This window comes from Falco peregrinus, chromosome 14, assembly GCF_023634155.1.
Source record: "Falco peregrinus isolate bFalPer1 chromosome 14, bFalPer1.pri, whole genome shotgun sequence".
NCBI classification, from domain to species: domain Eukaryota; kingdom Metazoa; phylum Chordata; class Aves; order Falconiformes; family Falconidae; genus Falco; species Falco peregrinus.
The window spans coordinates 18,093,229-18,113,012 of NC_073734.1; the positions used below are offsets into that span (position 1 = coordinate 18,093,229).

At 40.1% G+C, this 19,784-nt stretch overlaps 1 protein-coding gene across 6 annotated transcripts in view; it reads right to left on the reverse strand.

Moving 5' to 3' along the window:
* ZNF423 (zinc finger protein 423) overlaps nucleotides 1–19,784 on the reverse strand; it is a 234,663-nt gene that overhangs the window by 71,910 nt on the left and 142,969 nt on the right. For 5 of the 6 annotated variants that reach the window (XM_055818868.1, XM_055818869.1, XM_055818871.1 and 2 more), the window contains one exon: nucleotides 18,354–18,438. The exons of the other annotated variant lie outside the window; for it this stretch is intronic. In XM_055818868.1, coding sequence (XP_055674843.1) covers nucleotides 18,354–18,438 — 85 coding nt within the window. The remainder of the gene's footprint in view (nucleotides 1–18,353; nucleotides 18,439–19,784) is intronic. 6 annotated transcript variants of the gene reach the window in all.

Genomic DNA, 19,784 nt, shown 5'->3' on the forward strand with positions numbered 1-19,784 from the left:
TCAATGGAGTACTTTGATTTTTTTTTTTTTTTTTTTTATCTAGACGCCAGAAGCTGGTGAATATATGCTTCATAGCTTCAGATAAACCTTTTGTTCTTCTGGGGCTGATCAGCTGGTGCGGCAGCGAGAGGGAGAGGAGGAAGGAAATTCACAGGGGCTCCACGGTTTCAAAAAGTCAAATTACCTCTGAGCCATGGCATTGCTGATAATTTAAATGAAAAAATATATATACAGGCTGCACCACACAACATCTCTACTGTTAGGACTTTTAATGAAGCCCCAGTTGTGATGACACTGAAGCAGGGAACGCTACGGTGGGATAATTACTTGGCTCCCTCGCAGCTGAGTTTCACAGATGCATTATTAACGGCACATTCCATGCCATAACGAGCACCGAATGTAGGTGGGATTCACAAGCCCCGGCATCCGCCATTAGCAGGTTGGCGCAAACACAAATGAGTGTTTTCACAAAAGCATGCAAAGGTTGTGAAATTCCAATGAATTCTTTCACTGGAAAAAAGAGTTCAAGCTGCCATGACCGGATATGTCACCTCCCACGGCACACCGCGCACCCGGCGAGGCACCATGGGAAATTACAGAATCAGAATGCATTGATTTTTTTGTAGAAAATACAGGCGGCAGCCCTGATGAAGAATTAAGGAGGAAATGTAATAACCTAATTCTCCTCCAACGTCCTCACACACACCCCTTCCAGCCTGGGTGCCCGGCTCCTGCATCCAGGCAATTGCCAGGCAAAAGGCAGGGATAAAAATTAGCTTTTGCTTAAGCCGGTGGTGGGATACTGGGCTGGGTGCACCATTAGCTGCTTACACCAGGGCTGGACTTGGCCCGCTTTGTCTGAATGTCATCAGCTTTAGGACACAACATTTCCAAGCAATACTTGTTTTATGCTGCCACATGTTTTATGTTATTCTCCATGACATTCATCCCCTAAACATTCCTCAGATACAAGCCCTTAACAGGTTTTCTCCACAGAATACTATTTACAGTATAAGAAATTATTAATAATTCCTCCTCAAACCATAATGTATATGGCTCGAAAACTCTGGAGAATACAAAAAGAATTTTCCCTCTCTCTTTCATGCCACACACATAGAAAATATGACATTAACATCTTCCTTTATTACGGGGCAAGTTAGCCCAGCACTGTGCCTACATTCCTTCCTAGCCTCATCAATGGCAGAAGCAATTAAGACATTCCTTATGACCACACGGTAGTGCTTATTTCACTGTTTGCAGCATAAGTGAACTAAATGCAGTTACAAAATTAGTGGCAGCCCTGTTTTGTTGGGTTTTTTTTTTGTTTGGTTTTTTTTTTTTTTTTAAAGCTTCTATTTCAAGGTGACCCTTTTCCTGTTTTGTGTGTCACCCCAAGTGTTGCTGCATGCATACTGAACCAACACCCTCCCAGTAATTAACACCAGCACTTAATGAAGTCCAGCTGCTGCGATGGCAAACTGAAGGGATGCCAACCTTTGTAAACTAGTACTTGGGCTACTCCAGTTACAGCTGCTTTAAAACCACAGCAGTCAACTTCTCTTTGCCTACTTCTCAGAGATAATTCTTACCAAATAAGACAAGTGTTCAAGATTAAGCATTTAATAACAAAGCTTATCTCTGAACTAATATTTCAAGCTGGAAATGATACAAAGGGCTGGATCAACTTAAATGAACACTGCAAAATTAATAAAAATCCTGAGCAGCAAATGAAAAGCTAAAATGAAGATTTGCACTGTTAAATACATAAACCTTTAAAAACCCTGAAGTGCAGTTCCAAGGGAAAATTGGAGACAGATTCTTCAGCAGTATCTGTTCCTCTGAACTCCTTTCCTGATCCAGTATGAGAGACACTAACAGCCAACACTTTATTAAAATAATACACTCTGCCAGTTGCTTCATTACATGCAGTGGTATACCAAGGATTCTAGGTGAATGTTTTTAGAGAACGTTTGAAAAGGCTTACATTATAACTCGTACCACGTGGATTTTCAAAAGAGGAAAAAGAACTCCTTCCACAGTCCTCCTTCACATGTGCCTTCTTGCTCTTCTCCTTTATCTACCTCTCTTAATATGCTACTTTTCCATGCAGAAGTACTGATAACATTGCCCAATTTAAGTGCAAAATTGCTAAACTCCTCTCCACAGCCCCCCCAAAAAACCCCAAAGCAATTCCCAATGCCAAAACATGCCCTCCCCTCCCCTCAGACCCACACAGTGGATACAGCACCCCACATTTCTGATTTACATACATGCAGGACTCCCACTTCAGTCCAAGAGACATCCGATTTGGGCTAGAGGCAGAGAACTGCGCCCTGAGCTTTCCGGGGGCGGGGGGGGGGGGGGGGGGGGGGGGGCGCGAGACTTGTGTCCATTGCCCAGCCAGCAGCCACGGGAAGCTGGGAGGGCCAAGCAGGTGAGCTGGGCTCAGCCAGTGAAGGGCGGAACACTGGCAGGTGCACTTCATTTTCAAAATTACTAACAAATATAATGGCTTCTACTATGATAAACATTCAGTGGCCTTTTCAAAGGCAGGAGGGAAGGGAACAAGCTAATTTACTTTCACTTGAACTAATTTACACATAGGTAACATGTATCAATTTACAAATACATTCAGCATCAGGAAATCAACACTTCTCCCAAGCAGGGGTTAATCCAAGGCCCTAACCCTGTAATCGGCCCAATTTTTCCATCAGAGACCTAACATTGCACAGGATCAGTATTAAAAGGACATCCTTGATTATTCTGGATGCCCATGCCCCTGAGAATATAACTTAAAAACAAAATCATTAACTTACACAATAACATAGTCCTTGAAAAAAAAAAATGGAAAAAAAATTGTGTGTGCAGGGCAATGCTGACTTCCAAGCACAAATTCCTTTGTTTTCCTTAATGCTAGCTTTGGACCCTACTGATGACTCAAAAGGAGCTGCACTGAAATAATTGCATAACCTGGCAGCCCTCTGCGATGTGTCAACATTTCATAGGCAGAAAGGTAGCAAAAGGCTAAAAGCTAAGAACCCAACTTTGGTTTAATTTACAGAAAATATTGCACATACTACACCATCTATTTTTCTTATTGTAAGTTTGATATTAAATTATCCAGACTTCCATAGGGAAAGCCAATTTTTAATTATCAAAAAGCCAGTGAGGCTAAGTTCCACAAGGGCAAACCATGGGAAAGGGACGTGGTGGTTTCGCATGGCATGGCACGAGGCTCACGAGCTTCTTGTGTGCGTTGGCCTCTATGTAAGAGTCAACCATGGAAAAAAAGCCTGTTTACAACAAAAGGCATCTGGTAACCATGATTATTCTGCCTTAAAACTGAACATTTTAGATTTCTTAGCTCCCTCTTTTGTTCAGTTTTAGTTCTCATGCTTGCCGCTTTCTGCTCTGCTCTGTTCTTTTTTTGTGCATGTTATAACCCAGCACGACAAAAATCTGCATAGTCAATCACACCGCTGATTTTCAAACAGGTGAGTGTTATTAGTTTCACAAAGAAAATAGGTTCCTAGGTATATTTGAAATTCATTTTTCAAATCATTTCACAACGCAGCTACTCTGTTTCCTCTGCAATGATAAAGCTCACAACTTGCTAGCACGGAAACTCAAGGGAATCGTCTACTTGAAAGTAGAGCCTGAACTGTGAAATATGGATTCAGATCTAGATATTGAAACCTTCCTGCTTCCCAAACGTTGGGTGTTCAGACCCAGCCATGCAGTCTTTACTCACACTTTAGACTTCAGGTTCCTCTAACATGGTGGTGGTGCTCAAACACAGACAGACAGCAGGGCCTTTCTCCCTGAAATTACAAGTATCTTCTCTTTTGTCCTGGAGGCCTCTTTCTAAAGTGTGCCAGGAGTCTGGTGTTAAGTAAAAGATGTACAACTACTTCTGAAGAAAGAAAAGTACAATCCTTCATTATGAAACTGGCAGGCAGAGGAAGTGAAGTTCCTTATGGGATACTACCCTGTGTTCAAGGTTTTGAAAGGTAAGGCCATAGACACCTGAAAGTAAAGTTTCTTCTATATATTCATGAACAGAACAACAGACATTTTAAGATTATGCATGGAAAGAGAATATGTAGCCATTTCAATATTGCTGAATTTATGTCAGTACCCTGAGATGCTGCTGTATCTGCATAGGTGCAGGTAGCCCCTGTGTAACACAGCGTACACACTCTATGGGCATGTGAGTAACTTTATGAATTAGGTGTATGACAGATATGGCTTAGTCAGGACAAAGCAATAGCTTTAAACGTGCCACAGGCAATACTTGAGAGAAGTCACTGTACCACACCAGTTCTTAAGCACAAGATTCAGGACTCTGGCATCTTGAACTTTAAACCCCCTCCTAAAGCAGCACATTTTGCTTAGACAGGACATAACTTTATTGTATATGTCAGGAACGGAATAAAGTTTTTCTTACTGAAATGAAGTGGAAAAGCATGTTTCCACAGTCTTTCGAATGTTAACTTTCATGTTCTTCAGTAAGTTACAATCTGATTTGCCACAAGTCCGGAGCCTCCTGGTTAGCCAAGTCAAACACTGACAAACCCAAAAGGGCTACTGCTGATAACCCCCATCTCCTCTCAGCGAGCGTGGCAAGGGCTGGCACTGCTTCTCTTGTGTTCACATTCCAGACAGGGAAATACTAATTGTCTTTTAAAAATCTCTATAGTATTTTGTCAATATTTTTTTATTACAGCAGAGCATGTATAAATATTTTATTGTAAACCAAGGGCCTAAAATAAACAGTTTAGTAAATAGTTATTACATTACAAGGAAAAACATCTGTGGAAACTGTTTTCCATGTAATTATTCTTGCTATTTTACATTTGCTCTCAATGTGAATTTCTTTGGCTCTAATGTTTCACTTGTTCTAAATCTTCCTCCTTGTTGCTATTATTAAAATCTTAAAAAGGTGCCAAATCTTAAATGAAGAAAAAAAAATGATTCGTTAGAAATTATTCATATCACAGTGAGCCTCTACTAAACCTGGCAGGGGTGCAATATTTTCGGTGAAATTAACATAAAATATACAACTGCAAATTATCCAGGAAATAGCGATGTTCTTTACAGCGCGCATTTACATTTGGTAAAAAATGTTCTACTTATCTGTCTAGCACAAAGCTCCAATCGCTTCCAAAGACAGTTTTAAAGGGATAGTCATAGCTCCGCATAGGGAGCACAGTCCTTAGAGCAGCTGTAACAAATAGCTGGTGGGGAAAGTGACCTTCGATAATTATGAAGGTAACAGTCAGCGCTGGACATTCCTTGTTGTGAATACTAACAATCTAATTTTAGATTTATTTCCCTTTCGGTACGCTGGATGGAATTCCTCTCTTAGGCCTAAGTCCTTTCTACTAAACACAAGAAAAACTATAATACCATGTAAAATGCAAATTTTGCTGTAAATATTTTATAAAATTGTTGCATACATCCCAAAAGCTATAGGTCTTAATTGAGAGCAGGCTATTTTTCCAGTCAATATATGGAAATGGAAAATGCTAATTCATGTTTTTCTACTTATGAAAAACCCTGGAGAATGGCAAAACCACAAATGCACTCACTTTAATATTATAAATATAATTTGGCTCCCTCTTTGCAGTCCTCGATGTCCTGGCTTTTATCTCCCGATGGCTGCAGAGGAAGAATCAGAGAATCGCTTTTACATCCCCTGTGCAGGAAGTCACCCCCGCGTGCCGCCAGCTTGGCAAAAGAGCAACAGCCTGAGCTCGCAAACGCAGCAAACAGGAACTGAAACAAGAAATTCCAGCACTCTTACACGGGACGCAAGCCCCAAAAGACAGCAAACCTGTTCAGGGCGAGCAGCGTGCGCACTCAGCCCTGCTGCCAATAGCCACCGCCACCACGGACCAGCTGGGTGGAGGAGTGGGGCTACCCCCACGCTGTCCCCTAGCCCCGTGGCTCCTCCTTGGATTTATTTCCCCCCTTCAGAGCAGCTAGTGACTTGGACAATAAAGCCTGGAAACAACCTCTCACAAGTTGTACTGAATATAATGAAAAGTCGTTTAACCTGCTGCAGCATACGGTTAATTGCACTCACCTTCATCCATCAACTTTTCCTTTCAAGAAAAAGACTGGGTTTTGCATCTTCTAGAAGAGAAACCATTAGGTTGTTGAAGTTAAAACTCTCCAAAGGTCATTGATGCTGGCTTTGAAGACTGAAAATGATATTATTCCCCATTAGACTTTTAATCTCATGATTAGAGCTAAAGTTAACATGGCTGTTTCATCTTCTACCAGGCAAGAGTAAACTCATTTTTTCTTTCTCTACCAGAATACTAAATGGCATCCTATCTTGATGAGCAACATTTCATAGTTAAACACTATGAACAATAGAAATGCAAAATAGTTCGCAAGAGGTTTTTTGAATTTTTAAATGCTATTTGATTAACTCTGAAAAGTCTTACTTCATGCACAGCAAAATCTACCCATGGAAATTCCACAAAAGCCAAAGGACCTACGCTTGATTGTCAAGACTGCAGTCCTTGCTGGCACCAGCAGGGAGGCAAAGGGGGAAGGATCCATCTACTCCTAGTTTGAGCTCTTACTCCTACATCCCCTAAAACCTACCCATACAAATGTTTTAGAATTGAGGAATGCTAGTGAGCAGAAGTGGGACCCAACATGCCAGTAAGAGCTACTTGTATGAGTGGAAACTGCCCTCTTAGGCTACTCGTGGATATTAAGATCAGTTTTGGGAAAAAACTTGCTGAAAAGTCTGTGAGGCAAGAATTTACAGGTGTGCACTAGTTTCAAAATCCACTGTACAGTGTTCACTGTCATTATAGGCAGACGCATGGAAAAAATTCAATTTTCTTCATTCAAGACAGACTCTGATAACCAGCTAGTAAAACTCAGACTATAATTTCTTATTCAGTGTTCCACATGAGATGCATTTTGCTGAATTTAACATGTTTTGCTGTTAATGGATTTCACAGTGTGTTGCCATTTTTATGCAGCTGTCCAAATAAAATGTTGTGTACAATGATGTGCTTTTACTGTATTGCTAGCCTGCAAATGGCAGCCACTTCCTGGTCTAAGCCTTAGGAAACCGGGAAAACTCTTTGACTAGGCCATTTAATACAAGTATTTTGGGTCTCTAGAGTTTTTTTCCTAGCAAGTCATGTTCAAACAAGAATGAAGACACAAGATAGATATAATTACACCTTGTACATTTATGGTCTAATAGTATTTCCACTGAGTGGAAAAACAAACCTCAATATACTCAGGTGTTAATAGAGTATTAAGTCACAGTTCTAGAGGTAACAGACCCACACCTCTGTGTTACATGAAATCTGGCCTCCTAGCCTGCATGACAAATGTCTCCTTTCTTCAAAGTTGCAAACTAGATTGCAGGGACTACTAGTGCACAAAACACAAACCACTCAGCAGTTAATAGTTTACAAGAAAAGTCTGCACTGAACTTCAGAACCGCAAACCTTCACCATCTTGAGCTGCCTGGCAGTGAAGCATTTGCAAGCAACTGCACATTTCTGTTCCAAAACAGGCTGTTGAGAAAATACATTGTGAGTTTTCCCCACAACAACTCGACATGGACTCTTTGGGACCCAAAGGTGAACTCTTACGCATGAAAATCTCCCACAATCAAAGAGTATGATGGGTACCTGGGCATTAGATGCCCTGAGAATGGGTGTTAACACTGTTAACACACCAAAAAATACCACCAGTCCTCACAAATTTCAGTGAAAACATGAAAAGAAGCCAGCTTTCCTTTTAATAATGCTCTAATAACACATTTAACTTTCCTGATACCTTAAGTATTTTTGTAGTATTGGATTTCTGTATAACTATGGGGTAGTACAATATCCTTCCTTTTTTTTTTAAGAGACAAAGAAAATTTTAAAAGGACCTACAGAATTAAATTTCAGGCCATTATTTTTGAATTATTGTAATTACAAGGAAAAAAAGTTATAGATTGCTTTTTCATTGTATTTTTCAAATTTTTCTTTGTTGAACTAAGTCAAAGGATATATAACTTTAAAAGGCTTAGATTAAAAAACCATAGCATTCTCCCTTTAGATTTCCAAATGGAATATAAAGCAAACTAACCAAGCAACTAACATCTCAATTTAAATCCCCCATCCCTTGAAAGTTCATCATTCAGGTTTAACACAGACATTGTTGATTTCAGTTTCTGGCACATTAGAATTAGCCTCCAAAGGAACTTGTCTCCATTGATGTTCTTCTGCAAGTGAAGGCATAGCTATTAACAGCTTTAAAACATTTTAAAGGTGTAAGGAGGGTTGTTTTGTTTCCTGTTTTCCCCCCAAATCCTAGAATTTAAGAATAAATACTGAATCAAAAGGACAAAAGTTGCTCTATCCTTTTTTTATTATTATTGTCTTCTTTCCTTTTTGTTTGTTTGTTTTAAAAAAAAAAAATAAAAAAAAAGAAATAAAAGGAAAATTCTTAACCAGAAAGTTAAAAAAGGAGAAAATGTAACTGGAATACTTTCTTCCCTTCAATTTCATCTAGCTATATCCGGCCCAGCTTGATTCAGTTACTGTTCATTGCATGAGGTTTCATCATTTAACTTTTGTTGCCAATATTTATTCCTGGATATAGCTTAAAGTCATGGGGTTTAAGAAATATTTGTCCATACCCCAATAATATCTGATAGCTGCTGTGTGCAAAACGTAACAGCTGAGGACATACCAGTGGTGCTAGTTGATGCTGATTCTTTAAAACACCCAAACTCTACCAAAACTCTACCTAAAATCCTAAAACCAATGGATCTGCCTAGCTAAAACCATGCTAAAATACTTGCTTGTGAATACAGAATAAGATATATCTCATCATAAAATCTAAACACCTCAAAGTTACACTCACAACGTTCACAAGATTTGGTCATTTTTTTAAGGCCCTTGGCTGTCCACTAGACGATGGATGATGAGCATCTGAAGGCAGGATTAAATCTCAAGCGGACTATGATTGACTGAAGTAGCAATTTATACACATCAGAAATGTGCTACGTACTTCCTACCTGCAATGCCATTTTTGTAGTCTTCTTCTCCACCATTTCAGCAGGTGCAAAATGAGGAAACATCAGACCAAATTGGCTTTGGCCTGTTCCTACAGAAAGCAGGAGGTTAAAAGGTTCAGCTCCTCCCCATGGGGTCAGCACCTCGTTCACCCTGTGTGTCCCTGGGTTTGTGCCAGCAGGACAAACCACAAAAAACAAAGCAGCGGAGAGGAAGGAGAGAGTGTATTTGTGACAAAGATGCCTATGGAAAACACCACAACCAGTGAGGTGTTTTGGCCTGCTATGGAGCTCTGTCTTCTGAAGACCATGGTATTCATACACGTGTTTTTTTCAGTTGTGGCAGGACAATTTTTTTTTTTATTATTTATAAAGTAATGATTTGCTAGTTCTTTTAAGTCTGACGTTACTGCAGGGCAGTCTGACAGGGACAACCTGAAGTCTTCTTCCTCAGGTGTACTGTGTAATCACACGGTGGTTATTGGTTGTCTCAAGAATGGTAAGGTTTTTCGTTTTTAATTAAAGAAACTTAATTTTTTAAATGGCACACAATGAATCTGCCAAGTCAATATATTCAGTTAAAAGCCTCCTGATTCTTACAGAGGTCCAAAGCACCAAAAGTTACTAATAAATTGAACAAAAAGGAGCTTGTGACAAAAACTTGCTAGGCAAGCAAGCAAGTGCATCTGGTGCAAATGACAGAGACCATTCGTGCAAAGGCTTTATCTGTGGCAGGAGCCTTGAGACATCGAAAAAAGGTAAAAGCATTTAAATAATTTATATGGGCTTCCTTCATGGGGATCACTTGTAAAGAACATCAGGGCAGAAAAGATGTCCTCCACAAATGGGGAAAAAAAAAAAAAAAAAAAAAAGAAAAAAAAAAGAAAAAAGGTGCCAGTACACCAATCAGGCAGAGCACACAGGGAGGGCTGTGTTTGATTTTACTTGCCAGCCACCTATGAAAAAACAGAAATAGGGTTTGTTTAAGGGCCATGTCAGTTGGTAACCTCTTGTTCTAGGAGGCCAGATTAAATCTTCCCCAAGGTTAAGGAAGCCGTTCAGTTTGAACTATGATTAAAGGCAACGGGCCAATTGTCTCTCTTTGAAGTCAACCAAGTAACAGGAGGAACAAATCTGGACCTTTAACACAACACACACAAACCATTTTTCTCTGATAACTAGTTAGGGTTCAGCATATGTACGCCAGTACCCTTACTGATTCAAAACCAGAGTGTGTTCCATAATAAAAAGAAAAATAAACATTTTAGGTCCAATGCTCAGAACTGCTGAATTTTGGAACAGATATTCAGAAAGAATGAAATCCAGAATTTTATGCGTAGAAAAAGAATTTAACTATAGTTTACTAATATTGTATACTTTCTTTTCCCATTTTTCTATGACTGGAAACAGCCTGGAACCTTCTCTAGGTTTCCTCCAAGAGGTAAGAAGAGTATTTTATAACTCTGTCTAAGCTAATTCCTAACTAACCCAGTATTGGTATATGAACTAAACATTAATTTCTTTGTTCCTTATTCACTTCCCATTTATCAGCTATCTTTCACAAAAAGGTACAAAGCTTTCTGTCACTCAAGAAAGGTAGTATTGGTACCTGATGTCTCCAAACCAAGACATTTGTTTGGCAAATAAGAAATGGCAGTAACAGCTACTTTCTCCAGATAAAACCTTTATCTGTTAATAAGCTCCCGTGAAGAAATCATCCACACCTAGATTTTAAGACAGAACTGATACAGACATTAGTCCCACAATTCACATGAGGAGAACAACTTTCTGAAAACATTATTTGTACAATGTCTGAAGACTACACCTAGAAATGATGGAGGTTTGTTCCCTCTCCCACCCCCAAGAAATATTCTGGTGTTTTTTCCTCAAAAGTAGGACACAGAGGGGTGCTGGCATATAAAATATCTGAGAAACAGGCAGAAAGCATCTCTGCAGACTCTTAAATACAAACATACAACAGTTTTCAAGGTTAATAGCATTAATACAAATGAAGAACAAGTTACACATTCAGAAAAATCTCTGCTACACAGGGCAAAGTTTACTGAAAGACAGCATTTTTTGCCACCCTGCCTAACTGATGTTGAAAGGCTGGGAATAGATTGAGGTGCTTGCTAATGATAACTTTGAAGAAACATCACACTTAAAACTCAGACTGATTGCAGAAAAGGTGTTTTATCAACTGCTCTCTTTATGAATAAATATGAAACTACCAGGAAAATGTTTAAACAGGTGTAATCACAACTGCATATGAAAATTGAGTTTAGAGGCTGTAAGGAATCTTAACACAGTTAAGAAAGAATGAAAGCAATGTAAAACTGTGATCATAGCCGATTATGCATGTATCATGCAAAACAGGAATGTTGTCATAGCAGCTATAAAAATGTCAGTGAAAACTGAACCACTATTACCAAGTTGTAAATGAAATGAAAAATGCAAAAGGAATATGTGAATGAATACATTAAGGGAAATGTTATTTCTTTCCTGGCAGATAAACAAGCAAAACAAAATACATGCTCATGAAACGGAGTGATTTGTATGAACAAATATGCATAGATAACAATTGCAGGAGGCCACATCAGCACAGTATGACAGGATAAAATTATTAAGATTTTGGGTAATTAATTTTCCAGCCTTAGAAAGGAAGGGACAGTAAAAACGTAACGTTATGAAACCAGTTCCTAAGTAAGAAAGCAATTAAGTAATAGATTATATTAAAGGCCAATATTGTTTATAATAAAATAAACAGAGCTTCTTCTCCCTGTTAGCAATTTGGCTTTCACTGTGAGTATACTGTTAGAGTGTGGCTTTCGAAATGAAACATTTCCAGCCTTTTGTACACTATACTCATCATAATGTTATTTAACTACTTGCACAAGTGCTTAACGCTAAAAATCATATATATTTTTTAAAAAAAATAGAAACCCAGGGCTTAGATTTGGACAAAATAACATGAGGACCTACTGGTGTAAGCAAATCCCTTTGCCCAGGAGCCTGAGCCAGCAGCAAGCTCCACTCGGGCAAAGTCTGCTGCAGCGGTGGCGGCACAGGACTCCAGCCAGCCCGCGGCACTCGCCCGTGGTGGGATTAAGGTTCTCATGTGTGTGAGGAAAAGTCATCTATGTTGTTCATCTGTTAAGATAAGTACACTTAGCTGTTTTTTTCTAAAATTCTTTCACAATAGCCAGCCACTGCAAAATGAAAGTCTAGTACATATCGTTAATTAAGGCAAATCCACATAGAATTGGATATTGAAGCAAGCACTGGGTAAACAAGTTGTACCTTCATTTCTGCATTAAAAGAGCAATTACTCCGAATATGCTTTACAAACATCAAAGTTTAAAAAATATTTTTGAGTTCCTAATGTGTCCATAATTAATTCACACATTCAGCTGTTCAGTCCAGAAATATGTTCCTGTTGATAATTTGCATCTAATGCTTCAAAAACAATCTGGCAAATGTTTATTTGCCTTAATGCCTGAAAGCTATTACCAAGACAGTGCTCTACAATGTCACTATCATTGCTACCATGTATACGCTTTCACTAACATGAGCGCTTAGGTCTGAAGAGCTTCCCTCAAGAATTAAACAGTTTTGTCTCAGGATACAATGTCACGATGGTATATTAATGGATGGGAATGTATTTACGGAATAGCACACTCAAAACTTTACAGCAATTGGCATTCAAGTACTGTGTTAAACAAAATACACAGGAAAATGGGAATTTTACAAGAATTAAAGCTGTCCTTCTTCCAATATTGACATCTATTTAATGAAAAAAAAAAAAATGTTTTATTGTAAGAGAGACTGTGAGAAGCATTAGCTGTCCTCAGCTCCCAAATCAATGAGAACAAGGAACAAAGCACTTCACAAGATCAGGCCCGAGTACCAGAAATGCTTCACATCCTCATCAGAGATGCCCAGGGCTAGTATTTCCACATCTGTAAAAATCAGTTCTGCAAAAACGGTCTTTACCTACATCCTTTTCACATACACACACACTTAAAATCTACTGTGACAGGCAAGAGTCCAAGACCACTCAAAAAGAGTCCGAATTTTTATTTCGGAAATACATAAGTTAGCAACTTTGTTAAGATCTGAATTTATGAAAACTGTGAGTTCCTAAATAAAAAGATAAAACTGCTTCAATTTTTAAACAGAAAAGGGAAACATAACTGGGAATACATTGGTTTATGTTTGACTTTGAATACTATCTCAACCTCTTCACCACTCTGCTGGTTTCATCTTACTGCTTGAGCTTGGTATCACCCGCTAATTGTTTCAAACATAAAATCAGCTTCCTAAACTGCTGTTTTTTAGAAAATTATTTCTGTAGTTATTATTACAGTTTAACCTCTTATGCACAACAAACTTACTTTGTTATTTTTAAATGTTAACAAAATAACAAACCTTTATTTGGTCATTTTTTGTTTAGAATATTTGTATGCATCTGAAAGAAACATAACTGTGGATGCATGTTATCCCTCCTCTTTGTGTTTAATTCTAGCAGAGTGTTTCCAGAACTTGAAACATGACCTCCAAGGGCAGGCAAGGTAATTCAGATACTTGGAGTCCTATACCACATACAATGTACGGCATGCCACGGCTTACGGCAGTACTCACAAAACTCTACCTGCTCCTCCAAACATGTGGCTTAACTTGGTTGTCCCTGTCACATCAGACAGGGAAGTATTTACCCAGACAGCAGTCCAAGAACCAGACCACTGAACAATTTCAATGTGACTTCTGGAACTCTTCCCTCCAGCACTCCCTTCTGTCCCCAGTGGCTCTCAAAGCACAAACAGGGCCTCATGTTTCACATCGCACATACGGCAACTTGCCCAGCCTGCGCCCCCCTCCCTCTCTCGCTGCTCACCGGCATTCAGATCTGAATTTTGACTGGGAGCACTGGCAATTGCACATGTAAGGACAGGAGTGGCACCGGGGAAGCGCTCTGTTGAGCTCAGAGGAGCCGGACAGCCTCTCACGAGCCCACAAACACACTCCTCTGCAGCCAGAGGCAGGAAGGTCCCGCAGCAAGCCCAGTGTTAGAGCATGACCAGGAATCATTATTTTCCCTGTTCCAGCCCTAACTACACTCCAATTGAGCTTCCCGTGCATGTTTGCCAGGAGACTTCCTTAAAGAAAGGGAGAAAGAAGGGTGGGGACAGTTGTTCATCTTTTTGAACATTAAATAGAAAACATTCCCCATCTAACAGCGACAGAGAGAAGCGCTGCTACATTCGCTTCTCTTACCCAAACAGCTGAGAGCCCCAGCATGGATCCAAATGCATTTTCCCTTGATACTGGGTGACCTGACCCGCCTGGAGAGCAACAAGTCTGTGGAATTTTTTGCACCCTGAAAAATATTAATTAGGGCACCCGACTTGGCTGTGGGAACAGCACAGCTGTAAAAACCCAGTAGGAAAGCCCTGGCCCAAATCCTGATGTTCCCTCTGCAGGGCTCCGAGCTGGGGGTCCTTGGCAGTGTGGGACAGGAGAGTGCTGGGGCTCCTTCCCCAGGGCAGCCATCACTGGTGTGCCACGGGGACTTGGCGGTGGCCCTGTGGTGGAGACTGAAGTTCCATAGCTCCCCAGCCACTGGGGAGGAGCTGCACAGATTTCCGTGCTGCTGGCTGCTGCCATGGCTGCTCAGTGCCCCCCCATAGAGCCCAGGGCTGCGTACGCCCATCCTCCCCTGCATCTAATAGAGGCTGCACATCAGAGGCTGTGGTAGGTGGGGAGATAAGGGGGAGAAGCTTTAAACATGGCCAGGTCAGCGCAACAGGAGGTAAGCAAGTACAGAGGCAGCAAGAACTACTGAAAGTTTTTGATATAGTCCCAGGTGGACTCCCCAACGCCTGTAAATGTTTCAAAGGGGGATCCCCTTTCTGTGGGCATGGAAATGTTTCAAAGGAGCCCCAATCAGTGCAATGTTTCAAAGATCTCTGCTTTCGAAAAATTCCACCCCTAACCCCCCTGCCGGCTGAAAACATTTCTAAACAGATCCCTTCCTGGCTAACCGCAGCTGAGGAGGTCTGTTCTGCTGCTTACAGCCCTCCTACAGGCCCCAGTGTAAAATGAAACAAAACATCTACCATTTACCTCCTCTGGGGATGTATCCAGCCTGCTCCTTCCCCAGAGACCCTGCGCAGGACCCAGTGTGCCTCTGTGTTTGTGTACAGGATATGAAGGGCTAGAGTGCAGGAGGGTAATTTTTCAAAGCGGTCTGTGGGAGTAGCACTGGAAATTCCCTGCATACTGTTTTGAAAAAAATAAAACCCCTACCCCTATGAATTATGAGCAGGGCCTCCGACTCCAGACTGAGGAGCTGAGAGCTTGAAGAGGGAGGCACAGCCAACCTAACTATATGCACTTTTTAAGACTACGATATCAGAAATAATTGAATTCTTTAATCATATTACGGACATTGACACTGAAGAGGTGTCACTGCTACAGAGCAGGGATTCCTTTGTTGATAGTCACTTGAGCAGAATAAAACTGTAAACAAGTGCTTAGGATATCTCAACTATTGGTTTTGTGTTTCTCAAAGTATGAGAAGAAAGTGCTGCTGAGAGGTCCTGGATTATCAAAGCCATGGGGTTTTTTACCTAAAAATTACATGTCAAGGCTAACTTCATTGTCTTGGCTCACTTCAAATTCAAAAGAGAGATAAAAATCTCTCCCTGGAAATGCTTATCCTACTCAAATTCTTATCTTAGATTGGTATCAATCATTCATTTTCCCCAGACAGCATTTCAATGACTATATTAAACCAGATACCTTAATTTTAGACAGATACAAGTTCGTTGAGTCCAACCCTAGGCTCCTGAGGAGTCACAGTCTGAGGACAAGCTCCCCCCTGTTCCCCAAACACCCATATGTTCACCCTGGGATCTCAGTGCACACACCCCCACACACACCCCCCGCACAAACAAATCCTCACCTGTAGGTCTTAAATTGACAATTACGACATTAACAACTCCCGTGACACAGACCTGGGCTGCAGAAACAGCTATATTAGCTTCTTTCTGCCCATCTGACTAGACTCAGCATAACACAGAGAAAGGAAACTCTTGCACCCCTTATTTTATAAGTGACAAACCAGCCTGAGCAGTAAGGACGCACATGTCCATCTCTCCTATGGCCTGACTAAGGGATCAAGGCTCTCAGGCTTAGAACAAAGGGCACAGGAGCAAGCCCAAGAGGCAATCCATCACTCTCCTTATTATTACTGACTCAGCACTATGCAAATTAACACCAAAAATCTGCACAGTATTTATTGCTGCAGAAACTGTGACATCTAGTCTCTTCTTTCGCCTTCAGTACTCCTCAGTAAAGCACAAATACCAACAACAGACTTGCTGGCAACACCTTTTTGGAAGCAGTCACATGTCCTGAAGGAGAGGGGGCCCAACTGCCTTGTGAACTGAGATGCTCAGAGTGCGAGGAAGCTTGGCTCTATGTGTCTACACTTCACTCGTTCCCAAACTGCACCATAAAATGAAGTGATGACTTGAACTTAATGAAGGCTCTTAGTCTGTATCTCAGCAAAGCAACACAAGCTATGACACCACAATGGAATGTTCATGCATTTTCTTACCACGTCCTGGTATTTACCATGTTCTAGGTGTACGGAACTGACTCCATATACATCTTTGTACTTATACAGAGTTCTTCCAAATATGTATAATAACTTATGTACAGCTTCAAGGAAACAACAGGTAGAGTTTTCACAAACCGCAGCTCTGCACCTTTCTCAGCCTCCTATGCCTTCTATCACTGTTGATTTCCAATAGCACTAATAGTGAACCTTATAATGTCATATATATACACCGTGTATTATTCCAGGCAGCACTAATTTGGGGATATACATAAATAAACTTCACACATCAGTTACTGGAAAATGAAGAAATTGCATCTTTCCAAAAGGAAAGATAATTCCCCTCTCAAATGAAGCAGAACCTTAACTCAGCACTTGATGACCTTTGTATTTATTAGCTACTGGATCACAAATTAAGTTGAAACAAGTGCTAAGCTTGCCTAAGGACTTCTTTCTTTCAGGCTTCTTGAAAAAAAAATCTAGGGGGGAGCTACATGAAATCACTATGGTCCAATTAACAAGGATCTCAGTCTTCAAGCTTGCAAACAAGAGATTACATTAACACCTGCTACAAAAGCAAACATTTTTAGATATCTTCATCTTAACCTGTTTGACATTGACTTGGGGTTCCTGCCTGGCTCTCGGATGAGAATTATTGTGACTGACATGTATATTTTCCATTTGGGGGTGGGGGTGCAAAGACTGTGTCAGTCTGTATTTCTCTCTCTCTGATATTTATGCATAATTCACTTCAAAGCTAATAGGAGTTACATACATGCACTGGCGGGAGGATGGTTTCGTAAATGTAAAATTGTTGAAGGAAAACCATTATGCCTGTGGGAGGTAAATGCTGCATGTGAACATATGAGATGCACAGAGTACGCTGTAGGGTCCTTGAAGAATCTCATCCAACATATACCCACAGTGGCCTGTGTAAGTAACTCCTTTGTGGTCTATGCATCAAGGTAAGCTGACCTGTTGGGCCAACACATATATTTATAACATCTGTATAGACAGCAAAAACATTTCTTTGAGTTCATCAGTAAAGTAATCATACAGCTGCAGCAGAAATACAACCCATCAGATGACAACACTTTACTACAAACTCTTGTGACAGGACTGTAGTAGAAGGCAGCAAGCACTGATTTTTAAAACACTTGTATGTCTGAAAAGTTGAACTTTCTGAAGTCCAGAATTGCTGGGAAAAGAAGAAAAAACCTCACTGAAATAACTCTGTAAGTGTTTTGTTTTGACAATGTTCCTCAGGAATTCACCACACTTAGCTGGGAAAATGCTAGCAGTTAAATCTATTCAATGTCATGACATACAAAATTGAAACATAATTGCTCCTAAGTGGTTGACAACCAGCAAGTACTTTTTACATGGATAGAGAGAAATTTATGCTATCAAATGGAAGATACTGTCAAAAGTTTGATTTTAATATAAATGAAAATGCTACATGAGGACTCAAAAGGATAAGGAAAAAAGCTCAGCAGTAACACTTTTATAACCACATATTTAAAAAGCTTTGAAGTGAAGAATCATTACATCAAAATCATTTTCCTTGAAAGATAAAAAAAATAAATTACAGCATGAATATTAACAAGTTATTAGAATAATGATTTTCAAAGAGTAGCAAAAAACAAGCAGCCAATGAGTGGCCTAGTTTAAAGAATGTCTTACCAATCATATGGTTAGCGACATGGATTTGTATCTCTCTCTCATTCTCAAAGGTCATCTGGCACTTGATGCATTGATAGGTCTTTTTCTGTTTAATAACCAAAAAGAGATTAGAGAGAACTGCACTGTAGCATAAGGCAAGTGTGATCATGAATATAGCATGTTATGTGCTTCAACTTTCCGCCACTGAGGCCTTTTCTGCTCACGTATCCCTAACAAGACACCAAGTTGGGTCGGGCTTTTCTGGGACCATAAATACAATCTCTAATTAACAGCCTACTTGAGGAGAAATTTTATTTTCAAGTTTAAAAATTTCAAATGATAGTACATGAAAATCTGATTGTGTACTTGAGCCGTAAACAGATTGCTCATGTGATTTAACCCATTGCAGTAAAAATTCCTGCACAGTGAAATAAAAGACATTGGAAGGTAATTCTGTTTTCAGCGTAAGATTAACTTTCTCAGAGAAAATCAATCTTTAGTTAAAATCAAAATACAGTAGGCAATACACCTATAGTTACTTGGGGAAGTGAAGGACAAAAGGAAAAAAACACATTTTCTAATGGTCTCCCATCAGAAATCTTGGAAAAACTGCATTACCACAAAGAATTGTTTCCTAGTGCAATCTATTGTGTATTTTCTCCATCTCAAAGTCATACCAGGGAAGCTTAGCTGCAGAAGTGAGGAGATAGTGTGAAGAGGCAATTACATGAACCATTTATTCAAATAGGGAAAATGGGGTTTGCACTCAGATTGACAGTGGTGTGTATACTTGTGCAACATGACAGGAAAAAATCCACAAAATCATTTGTAGAAATTAAAATGTATGTTGACAAGTCAGACATTCAAGTTAGGAAAAAAAAATAAAACATGATTGCTAAGCTTTTGTACACTTGCAAAAACTCTTATTTCCCAAAGCAGGAGCACGGCGCTTTGGTCTAATGTGTGTGCTCATTTACTGCACGGGTATATGCTATCTAAATAGACATCCTTTGATGTGCATTTTAGAAAAAATTGGTCCTTTTGTGCTTACTTCTTCCTACAGAATAACTCCTACTGCAATACTTGCCACTAGGCATGAGCATGCGGTCTGTATCCTTACGGCTCGAGTGGATGGCAGCAGAATGTATGTGAAATCGCCGCGCACTGGCCACAAGCTCAGTTAGCCAAGGAATGGCTGAGAACCCCAAGCCATTAGCACTGAGAAACCCAATTCAGTTAAAAACACCCTCTTAACTTATTTGAAGCAAAACGTTTTGCAGGTATTTTTTGTGCACTTTTAGATACACATTATTTTTTCTTACAGCCTCCGCCCCACACCTAGGTATAGAATCCCATTTTTAGGACAGCAGTAATAAGTCAGAAGTTTTGAGTTAAACAGAGGAGTTGCTGTCACCCCCTCTGCGCATGGGATCCAATTTCCTCGAGCACCTG